The sequence below is a fragment of the Falco peregrinus genome, chromosome 2, assembly GCF_023634155.1.
Source record: "Falco peregrinus isolate bFalPer1 chromosome 2, bFalPer1.pri, whole genome shotgun sequence".
Classification (NCBI taxonomy): domain Eukaryota; kingdom Metazoa; phylum Chordata; class Aves; order Falconiformes; family Falconidae; genus Falco; species Falco peregrinus.
Genome location: NC_073722.1, coordinates 123474633 through 123491119, shown reverse-complemented (window position 1 = coordinate 123491119; position 16487 = coordinate 123474633). Strand labels below are relative to the sequence as shown.

The window sequence follows — 16487 nt, the reverse complement described above, 5'->3', positions numbered from 1 at the left end:
AAGAGGTCATGCAGCTTTTGCAGTCTCGTTTTCATTTGTCACTGCTTAGTTTGCATTAGGAAATAGAAAGTTTCAGGTGCAGGAGCCAAATGAAATCCCTTCTACGTGTGTTCATTTATACAGATCTGTTTGGTAGCCATCTCCGGTTTTATGTATTAGGCCATATGTTAACTGTAATAATTTAAATCCGTCCTGGGAATTATAAGTTTCAGGCTCTTAATTTTCATCAGGCAGTGGCGTTGCGCATCCCCTCACCTTCTGTCAGCAGTACGAGCACCGACTTCCCAGCCGGGCAGGACTGTGGATGCAGGCAGAGCTGCTCAGGGAGGACCCAGGTTGCCATCTGGTCCCTGTCTCCACAGGCACCACCAATCTGCCAAGCTCCTGCTCTCCTCCTCGGCCCTTCCTCGCCTCCAGCCACCCACCGCCCACCCTTCCCGTCTCCTCCTCCTCCTCCTCAGCTCCCTCTCCCTCCCACTTTCTTCCAAGCTTCCTTTCCTCCTCCCCTGCGAACCACCTCCCGTTCCTCCCGGCTCTGCCCCGAAGCTCTCCTTCTCCGCCTCCTTTTTCACCTTGCTCTCTGCCTTCCTCCCCCCGAGCTGCTCACCCTTTGCCTTCCCCTCCCAGCCCCTACGGGAGGCTGGCCGCAGCCAGGGACACGCCGTCCTGCCAAGCCACCCTCCACCACCAAACATGCGAGGCACCCGAGCCTGCCAGCATCTGCACCCCCCGGGAGGCTCTGGCACCTTATGGGGTGCACATTCGGCTGGAAACCAGGGATAACCAGATCAGTAGTAACTCTCATTCAAGCTAAAGTCCTTCATATTTCCTTTATCGTTTCTTCTAGGATATATTACACTTGCAAAATAATTTTGTTCCCTTCATTTTTTCATACCAAACCCTATTCTTTCTAACCAGCAGCGCTGTTGTTTGTTCCCAAGGTTAGACATCAGCCCTGAGTATTCAGCTAGACCACACGCACCGCACTAACCTCTCCTAGTGGAGTGTCTTCTTCCACTAATACATCATGCAGATGATTTTTGAAACCTTTGCCTTGCATTTCCCAAATCCAGCCATCAGCAGGGCTCGGCAGTTATGCCCCTTTGTCCTCACCTTTAGATTCCCCGATGTCATCTGCCTTGTTTCAGTCCCACATCACTGGTTGTGCATGATCAATCTCTAGAGGTTCAGCTTCTATGTATAACTGAAGAAGCTGGCATAGGAATGAGGAAGACATACTCCAAAATGCCTGCAGATCCTACTCAAGGTCACTGCGTTATGAAGACAGACATACCACAAACATTCTCTTCAATTAAGATGATCTATGGAGTGAAATTTCCCTATTGCTTCTTCAATATCCAACGATTTTTTTAAATGCCGTCATCTTATGATGAATCACCATGGATTGAAGAGACATGGAATCATTACAAGATTGCAGGAGTGCCCAAATATCCTGCGCAATCCCCATCAGTTAACTAGCGAGGTCCTATATCACTACTTTCTAGTGTAACCTTTGCTTTTTCTTCATAAGAAAAAATTTGTGGTGCATAAGTGAGCCAAAAGAAGGTTTGTAAAGAAAGAGTTCAGTTCTAGATGTCAGGTTGAAGATGTTCCTGCTATTAGAGCAGGCAATAATTCATTTTATGCAGAGATGATGATGATGATGAAGATTATTATTATTATTATTGTTATTGTTATTATTAATGTATATTTAAATATATATATCTGTGTGTATATATATATATATTAAATTACAAGGTGATGCCTTGTAAGCTTCTGCTACACCATGAGATCTCAAAGAAGTATCGAAAATATGAACCATTTTTCTACTGCCTAGATCTGGAGGGTTTTTCCGTTACATAAGAAGACCGAGCGCATCCTGTGCATGTTACCCCAAACATCCCCAAGGACCACCCAGGTCCTCATTCTGGAGAGTTGTTTCTTAAATTTTAGACTGTGATATGACAACTGCAAACCTTACCTGTTGTGAAATGAGGGTATTTCAGGAACGTGAAAAAATGGCAGTTTAAGAGGGTCTAAAAGTAGGAATTAAGAATGAGAAGGCACATGTATGAAAGTTGAAGTGGCAGAAGATACAGGGGACAAAGCATCTCACGTTGTACTGGGTATGTTTCATCTAGTTCGAGAACTATAGTCATTCCCCAGGCATGACCATGACTATGTCTCATATTATAAACTCAGTAGGGACTTTTAAGAGATGTGAATGTCCATTTCCTTAAGTTTCCTCCCCCAGGTAGCGCCGAGCCACAATACAGGCTTTATAGACGTGCTGCGATCATAAGAGGTAAAACCATCAAGCCCTGGTTGATCACCATGTTAATGAGGGAGAACTGATGACTTGCTGAAGTAAGGGAAACCATATGGATAAAAACCAAACTATCCCTTAAGGGAAACTCTATTCCAATTGTGCTAGCACAGGAAAACAGCACAGTTTGACAGTGTGAAAATAAACACAATTTGTCATTTTACAGCATATGAACGCTTCATCAGGCAAAATGACTGTCTGTTCTCCAAACTGCATCCGGTACAATTTGGCATTTCAGCCCGTTCATGATGATTGGTGGGGAAATTTCTTCACCGAAAGGGTTATCAAGCACTGGAACAGGCTGCCAGGGAAGTGGTTGACTCACCACCCCGGAGGGATTGAAAAGCCCTGTAGATGTGGCACTTAGGGACATGGGTCAGCGGTGGCCTTGGCAGTGCTGGGTTAGCGGTTGGACTTGACGATCTTAAAGGTCTTTATAAGTCTATGGATTCTATGATGGACTGGCAGCAGCCTGCCTGAATGAGCAGTCTTTGTACTGGTGAATATGTCAGGAAACAATATGTCAAGAACAATGGGGGGGAAAAAAGGTAATTTTGGTCCAAATCAATATATACCTGAATCCTGGCTAGCATACAGGCCACCACAGCTTATTTCCCACTGCTCTCTGAGGTGCTGGAGCGACAATCGCCACTGTGTAGTTACAGCTGTGAATAACGAGTTAGTCTCTGACACACTGTGCCAAAAGCACTGCTGGCTACTAAAGTACCGCTTTAAATTAAGGCATTTTGGACCAGAATATAAGCAAGAGCTGGAAAGCTGTTGGAGAATGACCTTCAGTTCAAAGCTGTGATGGGTGAAGATGCTTGCCTGAGAAGCCAACACCAACTCCTCGAGTGTTAGACCAATTTCAGCCAAAGTAGAAAAGCCAACTACAGAACTCTAATGGAGGTTTCTAGCCAAGCTCCAAATTTATTTTAAAAGGACAAGGATGATTATATCAGCCACCCAGCAACAGCTTTGGCAAAGTGGTAGCAGAGCAAAGTATGGAGTTGAGTGATGAGCCAAACTTCTGGGCTGCCGGGATAAAGGACTGCGGCATGAAGATGCAGGACGAGACGAGGTGTGAAGGCAGAACACAGCAAGCGTGGGCCGTTGGTGGTAGATAGAAAAGCAGACACAGAGAAGTGAGTTAACAACCTCGTGACAACTAGAAACGCTGACAGTTTCTTGGGACTGAGCCAGGCATGGGAACGTTCGCTCGCCGTGGCAGGGCTAACTTATCTCTGACTTGAAAATGTTCCTCGAGCAGCGTCGCCAGCATTGCCCCCAAAAAATCAAGTCATAGGCAGGTTGAGGAATTGCCCCTATTTCCCCGTGCAGATGCTTTACAAAATGCAAACTGAACATCAGGGCTGGAAGTGCGTCAGGGTTTCTTCCTAGAAAACACAGAGCTGTTCCCTCAATAAGCTCCATAAACGAGAACAAGAAAGGCTAAAACAAGCCACAGGCACACACCTCTCGCCCCAAAATTTCCCTCACTTTGCCATCCAAGCAGCAGCACAAGAAGACACGGTTAATAAGGAGCAAATTGCAAATGGTAGTAGGAACGCACGGAGAGGCTACGGGGGATGCCTGAGCCGTGGTGGCGGAATAACGCAGCACGCTATTTTATCTGCTTTGGCCGAGGAAAGGCAGGTGGGAAAAGGATAGGAGTGTTGCTCAATAACCTCAGTTATCTTTTTATCTATCTGGTTTATGAGAGGAACATTCGAAGAAAATGGAAATTAAGTAGCTCAAAACAACAGGTAACGTAGAATCAACTCTTACCGGCTTCGCTGCTGTCCTGCATTTCCCTGATACCATTGGTATTCACTGTGGTAGCACAAGGACACTTAGTACTCTTGGCAGCAGTTTTGCAATGACTGAAGAGGATTGAAAGGACAGCAGCCAGACACTGTGATGTGTTTTATTAGCTCCCAGATGTGCAGGTGAGGTGAATCTTTGGGAAATGAGTTTCGCAGCCATGGATTTTCTAACATCACTCAAGGTCTCCAATAAAATCTTATAATGGAATAAAAGGCTGTCATAGAATTTTCAAGTCATCTTTGGCAAGCATCTTTTCTGCATCTGTTCATTTCTTACACAGAAATACACGTGCACAACATCTTTGATGATATTTGCCCAGCTGAAAACAGAAGGTCGGCTGCTAGGGCTGTGCGTGCCCACGCGAATTACAACCAACCGAGCCTCTGCGAGCATTTCCCTGGATGCCTCGTGGTGTAGGTGATCCAGAATCTGAAGATGCGTTGCCAGGCTGTACAAAACAGCATTCAGGTGTTAGGTCCCGGATTGCAGCATGCCAAAATAATACTGCTTGAAGAGTAAAATGGTTCAAGCCAAAACTAGAAGTCGCCACCCAGCAGCAGCCTTCCTCACCACTGAAGCAAGATACATCTTCTCCCATGTGCCTAACTTCTTCAGGCAGCGGTGAGCATCCACAGATACTGGAGGAGAACAGCTAAGGCACCACATCTGGGCCACGGGGAATTCAAGAGCGTTGGAAGAGAAAAGGGTGGTGGGTCATGACATGAAGGTCAGACTGCCCAAGCGGGAACCTGGCTGGTTGCTCTTTACGGCTGTGAAATTGGCACTCGCGTCAGTGGAGGTGGCTCTTCTGCAATGCAGAGCATGAGCTCCACTACGGTCTGAGACCACGGCAGAAAAAAGCCATGCAAGGAGTCGAGCAACACAACCTTCATTCTGCGGGGAGATGGTGAAAGGGGAAGCTGCGAGCTGCCTCTGCTTCCAACAGAGAGGGCTTTGTAGAGGAGCACCGAGGAGAGGCTGCAGAGGGCCAAAGGCAATCAGACCAGGCACTGCCACAGCGCAGGCAAGTCGAGGAAAGTGGGTTCTAATGTCCTAGAGCAAATACTTGAGAGCGGTGGTGTAAGACAGTCCCTTCTCTCACAGAAAATCTATGATAAATACAGGAGGGAGCGTTAACCACTGTGTGAAGGCCAGAGAAGAAGTGAAGCGAGGTTAATGGTGGGACTGAGCATGTCAAATGACAAGATAAACTGAGACCTGTTCCTAGAGAAAACGTGCTTTTGCTGGTCTTGAAGAGAATGGCAAGTGCTAAGAATAAAGGCCAGGGTGACAGCAGAGCGCGAGCCCCTGCCAGCACAAGCTCATTTGCAAGTGCGTGGGCAGAAGCAGCTGCGAGCTGCTCCAGTGTGCGTCTCCTCCGGCGCCGCTGGTGCCGGGCGCTCTGAGCCCTCGTGAGGTGTTTCACACACCGCGAAGGTGTTTTGCCTTGAAAAACATTACAGAGGAGTAAGCTGGAGCAGGCAGTAAAAGCGACCGGTGGTTACTCACGTGGCGCTGAGGGGACTGGTAGAAAGCTGGGAGCAGCGGAGGGTCTGTAGGCGGCGGAGGGGGGGTACTGGGAAAGGGGGGAAATTCACGTCACAGCAGAAGATAAGAAAATAAGAGACCTGAGGAGGAGCTTTTCTTTGCCCACCAGACAATTGAAAATAGATCAAAAGAAGAACCCAAAGGGTTTGTTACAGCTGACAGCTCCTAAGGAAGAAAGTGGGGCAAATTTCATACATTTCAACATTTTAAAATCATTTTCTTTCTGCCCAGAAAGTAGAGGGGGAGCAAAGGGAGAAGACCAGATTCTGAGATCACTGTTACTGGGTGAGACAGATCAGAGTCCACCGCACTGAAATCAGGATCTGGCCCTTGAGTAGGCAGTTCAGCACCCTGCGACGAGAGACAAGTGAAATCTGAGCTACGAGATGAAAGTCGGAGGAAGGAGGAAAGGAGTTTTACAAGGAAAAATAAACGATTATTGTTTCACTGCCTCAACACCTGTAGAGGACCCCAGGTACTAGCAGGGCTCTTCATTGAATTCACCTTCGGGATGAAACAAAACCACAAACTGTCATATGGACAAATATTCCCTGGACTGGCAGGGCTCAGGGGGTGTCAGAGAGCATCCATCTCAAAAACAGCCTCTGCTTTGAAGTTTCCAGCTTCGTGAGGCTCTCACAACAGCCAAACTTTTCTCAAAGCAGACACCCAATAAACGTGTGTTTAACCTCCTGAGGCTTCTTTGCTGGCTCCATCCTCCGTGGCGATGAAGGCGGTGTTACAGCAGCAATGCGGGGTAGCAGATTCACATGGCGTGCGTTTTGCACATGATCTGCATCAATACTTCATGATTTCTTTTATAATGACAGCATTAAAGGTCCTCTGGAGGAGGCTCACAGGGGCTGTGCTCATTCAGGTAACTGAAGGACAGGCTGGTGAAACTCTCAGCAAACAGCAGGAGACAAAGCATCGAGCTCAGGACTGTTTAACGTAGAAAGTGCCAAGTTAGATGAAAACACCTAATGCTATTTCTTGTGGCCTGAGTGGGGAGCTCAGGACTGCAACAGTCCCTGTTCAACCATCAGCACCAGGAAACAGGTTCTGGAAGTAAGAGGAGGTCCATCACCCATTCCTCTTTTCAAGGGTTAGTTCGCGATGAGAGGAATGAAGAGAAAAGAAAGTTAACTGGGCGGCTGCGCTCGCTGCGGTGTGTCAGTCCAGGAGACAGGGGAGCTGTGCCAGTGGAAAATCAAAGAAATGAACGCAGTGCACAGATAGGCTCCACGCTTTAAATTTTGCGTAGACAAACATTTTTTGGCATGTCTGATCTCCTTTGCTCACTATTGCTCAAATCACGCAGCAAAGGATTTCAGAACTTGTCAGCAGAGAAATCTTCCTAAGGAAAAAAAAAAACCAAACTGTTTCCCTTCTCTGCTGGCACAGTCCGGCGCTGGCACACCCTCACTTACTATAAATAAGGGAAGCGCAAAGCCATGCCATTAAGGAAACCCTGTCCCACACGCCATGCTCGGATGGACACTGTGTTCAGATAACTGCTGTTACCACAGCCCTGCTCTGCATGTCACACTTCTCTTGTTGTCTGTGATGCTATCTGTCAGTCAGCCTTCCCTGTGCTGATATATTCTGAAAATTTGTCATTTAAACATTCAGATATCCAAGGGTAGTGGTAAATCGGGCTAACGGTTGCGCTGGAACTGAAGCACAGCATTTAATCACAGAATAGGTGCAATGAGTGGAAGCATCAGGCCACGTTTCCCGTGGTTCCTTACTAATTGTCTCATGTTTAATATACAGGCAGCTCCTTGCAACTTGTATTCCCTGTACCTGCAAGCACTTACTGTCAAATGATCTTGAAAATCATTTCCTTCCACATCTTCATCCCAGAAGACCCACATTTGCCAGAAAGAAATCAGCTGGTTGGAGGATTTGAGGCTAGACAATTATGGGGCATGTTTACCTGCCTGCAGGTAACTGCTGTAGCCGTACGACCACTTCTGCCGCTGACATTCGTAGCACTCATTCCATCCGTATAACCCCCGCAGGAGAAAACCCTGCTCCACTCTATTAATAGCGTGCATGTGTGCACACAAGGTATCCGTAGCTGCTCAAGAGCTACAAGAATGCGGCACGTTGGCAGGGATGAGTTTGATCCAAGGAGGTCGCAGGTGTCTGGTGTCCAATGAGAAAACAAGAAAGGCTCCTCAACCAAGCCCCCAAACCGATGTCTTACTGCATAGTGTCACCAACAAGGGTGGGGGAGAGGGCTGGAAGATGAAGTAGTTAATCGAGCAATAGCGCTGCACAAGCTTTGATGGAGAAGGAGGTGGTGGCTCGCCCCATGTCCACCGCTGCTATCAGATATCGCCTCCTGTAAGCTCGTGTAAGGGGATGTCCCCCGCAGACAGGGTCCTCTGCTGCAGAGCTGCTAGCATCTTGCATGGTGGAAACCTGCTTTAAATGCCAACTGAACGCTAACGTTACGGGAAGATCTTGTTGTATATAGCTTTCAAGATTAGGGCGGGGAGAAAAGTACAGCCTGCCTTGGCAAATATTGTCCGAGATTTAAATGCTCTCTCTTCCAGTGCCGATTTGTGCAAACACTTCCAGGGCATCAGGGAATGATGTCACTGATAAATACTAACCACGGGAAACGGCTGTTGGGAAGACGTAGCCAACAACAACGTGATCATGTAGTGCATGGCCACAAACAAAGTTAACAAGTGTTTGCATCCTACAGCACTGACCATCGCTCTCAGTCATGAAAAACTAACCCCTCAGCGAACTATTCTGCAGTGGTACAGGCAGGATTATTAAAGGATTGCTTGAGAAAGAGCAAGGAGAAGGTAGTATGTCATCAGAATTTAGGATCACTACTTTGATTTACTGATGAAAACTCTATGTACTTTGAGATCTCAAACCCCAAAACAAAGCTTAATCTTCACTTAGGCACTACAGTTGCCTCCCTTATCACATTATCTGAGTACATCACACTGTAATTACAGTTATCTGAGCAACACTTAGTGAGACTGGCAAGTATTAACCTTGTCACAGAAGCCCTTGAACATAGAGTAAAACTGAGTCAGAAACAATTTTTACTTTTTCAATGCCCGCTGTAACCAGTGGGGGGGAAAAAATGTCCTAACACCATCAGCAACACTTCCAAAAATCTGCCTCTGCATTACCATTAACTCAGATCCTGAAGTCCTAGCTCAAAATTCAGAACAAAGATGTTATTATTATGAGGGAAAAAAGGCCTTATAATATTTGTATTTCTAAAAGCATCATTTAAAACATATCAGTAATCATTCAAAGAAAGGAATAATACTCACAGCATCTCAGTGGGATATTATGGCTTACTCTCAAGAGATATCCAGAAGTACTTCTCAATATTTTAGTATCTGTTAGGCAGTGATTGCAGTTTATTTATCTCTCTCTAGTGGGTACAGCAGTAGGAGATAAATATTCCATCTCCCTCTCCCAAGGGTATAAGGGACTGCAGCCCCATACTCAAGTGAAGAAGGAAGTCTCTCTTCCACATCACATCCTGGTGTGGAAGTGGCCCACGTCTGCCTTCTGGAGCATGGCCCAGTGGCCACCTTTGGCTGCATGTTTCTTTGAGGCATCCCCTTGTGAAGCCGTCGAGAAGAGCTTTGAGGAGTCCGGACCCTGTGCAGATGCTGCAGGGTGGTTGCTACTGCATGGAATTGAGGCGTTCCCTTTTCTGGCACCTCTTCTATTTCATGGCTTTTATTCTTTTGCATTGCTTCACACGCTGGGGCGGGGAGCTGGGTATGTCACCAAATCTTCGTTTTGTTTTTGTTTTTTCATGCTTAAGTACAAGTCAAACTTTGTGCCTTTAAAGCTGACCACTGCTTCGGTAGCTTCTACCCAGCTAGTGTTAGTTTTTCCCAAATCTGAGTTTTGAAGTCCGTCATTATGCAATAAAAAAGGTATTGTTACATTTCCTGGCAATATTTTGTTTCTGATACATTGTGGGTTAAAAGAGCCCTCAGTACCCGGCAGATCACCAGAGTTCTTGATAGCAACTTCAGGCTTCACTGAGAGTTTAATAAGCTGCTGCTGAGTTATGATACACCTGTGAAGTTTATGGAAAACATTTATCCAGCCTGCTGCTGTTAGCGGCTATCAAATCCTGTAGGCACTAGAGAGGACCCTGAACCAATATCTGTGCTCTGAAGTACAGCAGAAATACTGGGAAGAATATTTTGGGTTCCCAGGCTTTGGTACAGGTCCAAATTTCACAGTCATTTGCTATTTCTATAAAAAGTTGGCCAGAATGACCAATCTCGGAATTCCTAAAAACTGGAAATAGAAAGGAACTCTCAAGCTTACCTAGAATTTTCTGTTTGGGACTAATTATCCTCTTTTTTTTTGCCTCTGCTGGACTTGCTAATACTCTCTCGTGTGGAAGGTTCCAGATCTAAGCAGCAGGAGCTGCAGGTCCCAGCCATAGCAGAGGAAGAGCGCAGGCGCTGCTCGTGCCGGCACGCCCCGTCCTGCCGCAGCCTGGCAGCCCTGCAGTGGAAGGGATGGCGAGGGGATGGCTGCGTGGCCTCAGGGAAGCTCCTGCTGAGGCTGGATAATGTAAGGCCATTCTACAGGGGTCAGACCCCTCCATCAGTCCATCAGTGCTGCAGACACAAGAGGCTGGGGAGCATTCCAGCCCTGCAGATGGCTTGTCTCTTAACTCTGGAAGCAGGACATCAGTTTGGGTTGTTGCCCACCTCCACACGCCGTGGACGTGCAGGTTCCCAGAGCAGCTTTCCACGGATGGAGCTCTCTGCTGATGCCCCTGCCTGTCTGCGTGGAAGCTGTGGGAGCTCAGGTCCCTGTGATGCTTCTGCTGTTGTATCAGCTCTGGATGAATTCAACCAACTACCTTAAAAGTTATTGCAGAAATACATCCAGGCTGAGAGACGGCCCCACCTATACGCACAAAAGCACAGAGTCACTGAAAAGCCTATTTCCGTAGGAAATTAGGGTGAGGAGACTATTGATACTTTTTCCTTAATCAATAGGAGAGGATAAAAATCATACTCTGTATTGCCTCTGAACTGGCATGCCATAACAGAGAGACTCAAAGAAATGACCATCCAGTCTCAAAGGCCCTGTTATGCTGGGAGTGAATTAGTTTCATTGTGTCAACTGCCATAAAAATAAGCACCGGGATCTTTAAAATCTGAATTTTGGATAGCCCTGCTGGAGAGCCATCAGGAGCAACAAGCCAGCTGATGGCAAACAGAGGGAGGCATGGGCAGAGGTGCTTAGCAGGAGCAGTCCCAGCTGAAGCGCTCCCGTCACCTGGCAGGCAGGACAGGTGTGTCACCTCCAGATGTGGCATCAGCCACTTTCTTGTTCACAGCCTTTGAAGTGCTGTGCTGAGAAAGCCTGAGCCGTTACCGCAATTAGAGTAGATACATCATTTACTGGAGGAATTAAACGCACAGTAGCAAACCTGCAGTTGACACTCACAGGGTGCAATTTAAATCCTCCGGATTAGTAATTCTTTTGAGATCTTTGTAATCATCGGTAATAGGTAGTGAAATAAATCCACATTTATATCCTACAGACTGCAGCTGTGCTTCTGTTAAAGCAGTATTAACTGGTGGGGTTTAAATCCTTCTGCCAGCTCGAGCTGTAAGCACCGCAGCTCCTGTGCAGAGGATAACTCATCCTGGGTGATGGATGCTCCTGAGCATGAAAGCGCTGGTTAATGAATAATGAAAGCACCAAGGCAGAGTCGCACCTCAGGGCTTCGCTCCTGCAGTACGCTCTCTGGGGAGGTCCCCGTGCAGCTCGCCATGCAGCACCTCCCCAGCTGCAGCCGAGCCTGGATGTGGCTATGGATAACCATCGTAGAAGATAATACAAAATACTAATTAAAGCTTTATGCAGATGGACAAAGTGCCGAACCTCATCTTGTTTGGTCGACCGAGGGATTCACCTCGCCCCCTCTGGCGTTGTTCCTGCAGGTATCAGGAGCGCACACTCGCACCCTGACTTACTGCACAGGCTCCCGGTTAACTAAACAAATATGCCATTAAAAGCCGAGCCAACCTTGAGGGGGACATGTGGCTTTAAATTGCAGCAGGAGGAGATTTATGGACTTGTTTTCCAAAGCCTAGAGAGTACCTGAAGAGGCCTCAGACTGTTCAGCATCTACCGGCTCTGATAAGGGAAGCCAGCACTCCCCTCGGGATGAGACGGGAGGGGTGATGGGTGCTGGATTGGCACCTGGCTTTGCCACGGAGCCCCCGCCACAGAGCAGGGACCCAGAGTGACAGTCGCTCCAGGCACAAAAAGCAGCTTTGTGAATTCAGTATGTTTGTAAGATAAGCACGGCATTGATAAAGTAAAGCACAGAGAGGTTAAAAAAACTCAGGAGAACTGTATTAGTGGCAGACTGGCGAAAAGAGCCCAGGAATCCTGGCTCTCCCTTCCTTCAGCTGGCCTTCAGCCCAATCTGCCCCAGATTCGTGACCTTAGAGGTGGTTTCTCGATGGCATAAAAAACCCCAGTGACCAACACTACAGACAAATAATTTACTTAAACAGCCTGGGAGGGAAAGGAAATAAAACAGAGCTGGCAGAAGCGCATCTACCTGGTTCTGTTCCTTATGTGTCATGTTTGCTTTGTTTTCATTTAGGAATCTACAAAGGACATTGCTTCCGAATCAACCACTTCCCTGAAGATAATGACTATGACCACGACAGCTCAGAATACCTTCTCCGTAAGTGAACAGTAACCCCTAATGCACAGGTTTACCAGGCAGGCCAGAGGGAATTCCCTGGGTGCCTCTACTGTAGAGTGCCACCCAGGTCTTATTCATGGCAAGAGACTGGCCCAAACTGGGTGGCACAGAGCAGTGGTGATGTATGTCCAGTTCACGCTGCGGATGGTGCAGTTGTGACCCTTGGGGACCCCCGTTTCAAGGGTTTTCTTCAGCCAGGGGGACACCCGTGTTACTCTTTAAACATTATATGGAAAATTTCCAAATGAAAACTACAGCTATTATTCCCGGATGGGCGAAGGTGTATTTATCTGATAAGTGCATCAAAGCAGGTTTGAGGAGTGGGTTCCAGCCCGTTAGGAAGCTTTTCCTAATGCTTAAACTCAACCCTTATGCAAGCCTCATCCTTTGCAGCTGCCGAGCCACCTCCCCCTGCAGTGAAATTGCTGCACTGTAGGAAGGAAGCTGAAATTTCTGCAGCTAACAGCAAAATCTCAGCAAAACACAGGCTGTGGCTTCCCTGCGTGGCCAGCCAGCCATTGCTGCTCTGGGCTGGCCTGCAACCAGCCACAGAAGTCGTTCCGTACCCCAGCCCAGTTGCTCAAAAGAAGGGCAAGGGTTTCATCTCCTCCAGATGAGCGTTCGCTCAGCTGATGGGAAGTTTCGGAACTCAAGCGTGAAACCTCATGAATCCTGCAAAGTTTGAGGCAGATTTCCCCTTCCCCAGAGGACACCTTGCCTAGCTGTTGCTTTTGAACATTCTGAGCAGCCAAGCTGAAAGCAGTGCCCTTTACCAGAGAAGGAACCGCAGTTCACAAGGTGCTGGGAAACCTTCAGGGAGCAGCGAGTGACGCTGCTGGCTGAAACCCCCGGCGAGGCAAAACACTTCTCAATTACACTGCTGTTAATTACCTGAAACACCACTCAGAGAACCGCTCTGCCCTTCTGCTCACTACTGGAAAACAACTTCCAGTTGTTAAGACAAGAAGAGAGAAACAAAATTTACGAAAAGTATGTTTTACCAGAAAACCCAGCTTTTTTTTCATCTTTACTCTTGTCAATTCAGATCAGTCACAGCGCTCGGGTGACGTGATTTCAGTGCTCAGGCGCAGGCGGGCGAGCAGAGTGTGAGCACAGCTGCATTTATCTTTCATACAAAGCCTTGGAACTAATGTTAAATTGATGCCAAGTCAGCTTTAGGAAACAAACGTCATTAGCAAAAGGACTGTAAAGGAAAGAGGAATTAAGTAGCATCTTGATAAAAGCGCTTGGAGAGAAGGGAGAAGACAGTCTCGGGCTCCGCAGTAAGGCAAGAGCTTGGTGAATTGTTTGCAAGGCTACTTGTGATGGGTGTTCCTAAAAGCTTTTTCAAAGGGGACTAAGTACAGATGTTAAGAACCAGTTGGTCCAACCTTTATGTGTTCCGCAGAATCGGCCTGGAGCCGCTCCCCCAGCAGAGGAGAGCTCGTTCTCCCGCACTCGGCACAAACAGGACTCCTTCACTTTAACCTTCGTAAAAAAAACCTGCGGCTCCACTTAAAATGCATACGGTTGATTTAGAGATTACTGAAAGGTTGTGACCTAAATCCAGGGGAGATGAGCTCATCCCTATATGTAATGGGGACCGAATCATTGTCTAAGGCAAGAGGGTATCTGCATCCTGTTCCAGAGACGTGAGCCCTTCCGTCCCAGTGTTGCCCTCTGTGCAACACCTTTGCAATCGGCTGTTTCTGTCACTCACTGTGCTTTTTAGCCATTTCTGGGCACAAGTTTCTCAGAGGGCCACGTCGGGCGTAACCCTTATTTCACCTGTCTGGCATAGACAAGCGACCAACGCTGTGTGCATCTTCTGAAAGAGCAGTACGAGTGGTCTCAGCCTGCTCCACAGGGGCCAGTCTGACACAGGCTTCAGATAAACGTAAACGTGGTGGTTCTAACAGAATCGATGGTTCAAAACCCTGTTGAATTCAGTGAAAAAAAGACTGGGTTTAGGAGAATTGGGTCTGGGATGAGGTAGGAGCAGGAGTTTGGATTTTGCCCTGTTGGCATTGAGGCTGCTCCCTGTGAAACCAAGCAAGCAACAGCCACAGTGCCAGCGCACGCCTGCAGAGGAGCTCAAACAAGACCCTCCTAGGGGACCATCCCCGTGACCACACACGCCGACCTGCGTGCCTGACTCGCTGCCCTTCCCATGTCTGTGCAGAGCCCCAGCAAGTGACCGCGGGATCGCTGCCGTGCATGGGAAGCCCACACGTCCCCGGGGCTGCCACCCACGCATGTGCCCTGGCTTCCCTCCGCTCCTGCCATTCTGCAGCCGCCCCCCAAGCTGCCCCGAGCCAGCACGAAGCACATCCACCCCCCCCTTGGCAGAAGGGGGGATTTCAACCATACTCATCCTCGCTGCCTGCGTGAGGATGGCAGGGCTCTGCTGCGGTGCAGAAGCACAGCCATGAGGAGGGGGACTGGGCACCTCGGGCGTGTCTACACCTTCACGCACTTCTTCCCTGCGTGCTGTAGCGTCCCCTTTTTAAAGCCGTTGGCTTGGCTCCTGCCTTTCGGAGAAGAAAAAAAGCACAAGCAGCACACTGGGGTGCAGAGCCCCGTGGGGAGCAGCAGCATGGTGCGCTGCGGCGGTTCACCGAAGGAGGTGTCACAACGCATAGCGGTGCAGAGCAGCCGATGCAAACAGACAGGACGGTAAACAAGAAAAAAAAAAAAAAAAAAAAAAAAGCAGGGGAGAAAGCAAAATCCAGATTGCCCTAATGTTTTTTGATGTGCTGCCATTTTATTACCACTATCAGGAGACATATGTAAATTCTACATGGTACCTATGAGCATCCTTTTAAATTTCAGAGCTAAAAGTGTATGTTGTATCAAAAAATATACTGTAGAGTTTTACAGGAAGAGAACACTGTGTGTTTTGTTTCTCTTCACATTAATTACCTCCTACAGAAAAATTCTCTCTGGAGATTATTGCTACAAGTAGAACAACCCACCCTCTATACTTGGTGTGTCTGGGAAGATCCTTCCGATGGTATCACTGAAGCACTTTAGGAAAGATCTTTGATTTAATTGAAATCATTATAAATAGGATGGCCGTAAAATACAGGACACAACCAGAAAGGGTGGGCCACGGTAGATTTTAAGCCCGTGCTGCCTTTTGCCAGGACACTAACAGACAGATGAGGATTTGGGGTGCCTCCGCATCCAGCAGCCCAGAGACAGATGCTGAATCTTGTTTTAATAATTAATTGACTCTAAAAACTGACCCAAAAGTCGAAGTACTGTTACTTCATCCCACACACGTGGGTACACCCAGGACAACAGCACGGGCTCTCAGCACCCCGTGGGCTTTTGATTAAAGACATTGCACCCTCACTACTTGGATTTGCCAATTCCTGCAAGACGCTGTCTGAATAGTAATGCGTCTGTCTGAATTGGGTTTAGATCCAGCCAGAAAATGCCCCGTCTGTAAAGGACACATGCAGCGGCGTTGCTAGTTTTTGGTAGGAGACGGACTTTTCTCGCTGTTTCAAATCGATACAGGCATAAGCCTCCCAAGCAGGGACTGTCTTTTTTTATTTTACATTTGCACCATCCTAATGAAGCTGGGCCCATAGCGGGGGCTCCTGGGGGCTTTGCAATGCCGTTACGAAATGCCCAGTCCTGTCCCTCTTGCAGTCAGCAGAGTTTTGCCACCAGTTACCAGGGGAATCGTTAGGAAGCGATTCACTAAGTTGGGAACGCCACAGCCATCAAAAGTAAAATGAGAAAGCATCAGCTGGAACATCTGGCTGTTTCTCCTCGGGAAGCAGGCGCCGCTCGCTGTGCGTGTCAGCCAGGAGGATGGCACCCGGGAGGGACCGCGGTGCTGCCGGCACCGCATCAGCAGTCGGGCCAGATGGTGGGTTTCTCCTCTCCCTGCGCTCAGCCCCCCCGTGTGCTGGGGGGCGGGGGGGGCACCTCTTCGGGCTTCCCCGTGGCCTGGCACCCACTCACCCTCCTGGGCTGCCCCCTGCGCCTTTGCCTTGCCACGGCCCCCCGCCCCAGGGC

At 48.1% G+C, this 16487-nt stretch overlaps 1 protein-coding gene across 1 annotated transcript in view; it reads left to right on the top strand.

Moving 5' to 3' along the window:
• CACNG4 (calcium voltage-gated channel auxiliary subunit gamma 4) overlaps nucleotides 1–16487 on the top strand; it is a 43467-nt gene that overhangs the window by 20643 nt on the left and 6337 nt on the right. Inside the window, exon 2 of the mRNA XM_055797827.1 lies at nucleotides 12351–12434. Within this exon, the coding sequence (XP_055653802.1) occupies nucleotides 12351–12434 (84 nt within the window). The remainder of the gene's footprint in view (nucleotides 1–12350; nucleotides 12435–16487) is intronic.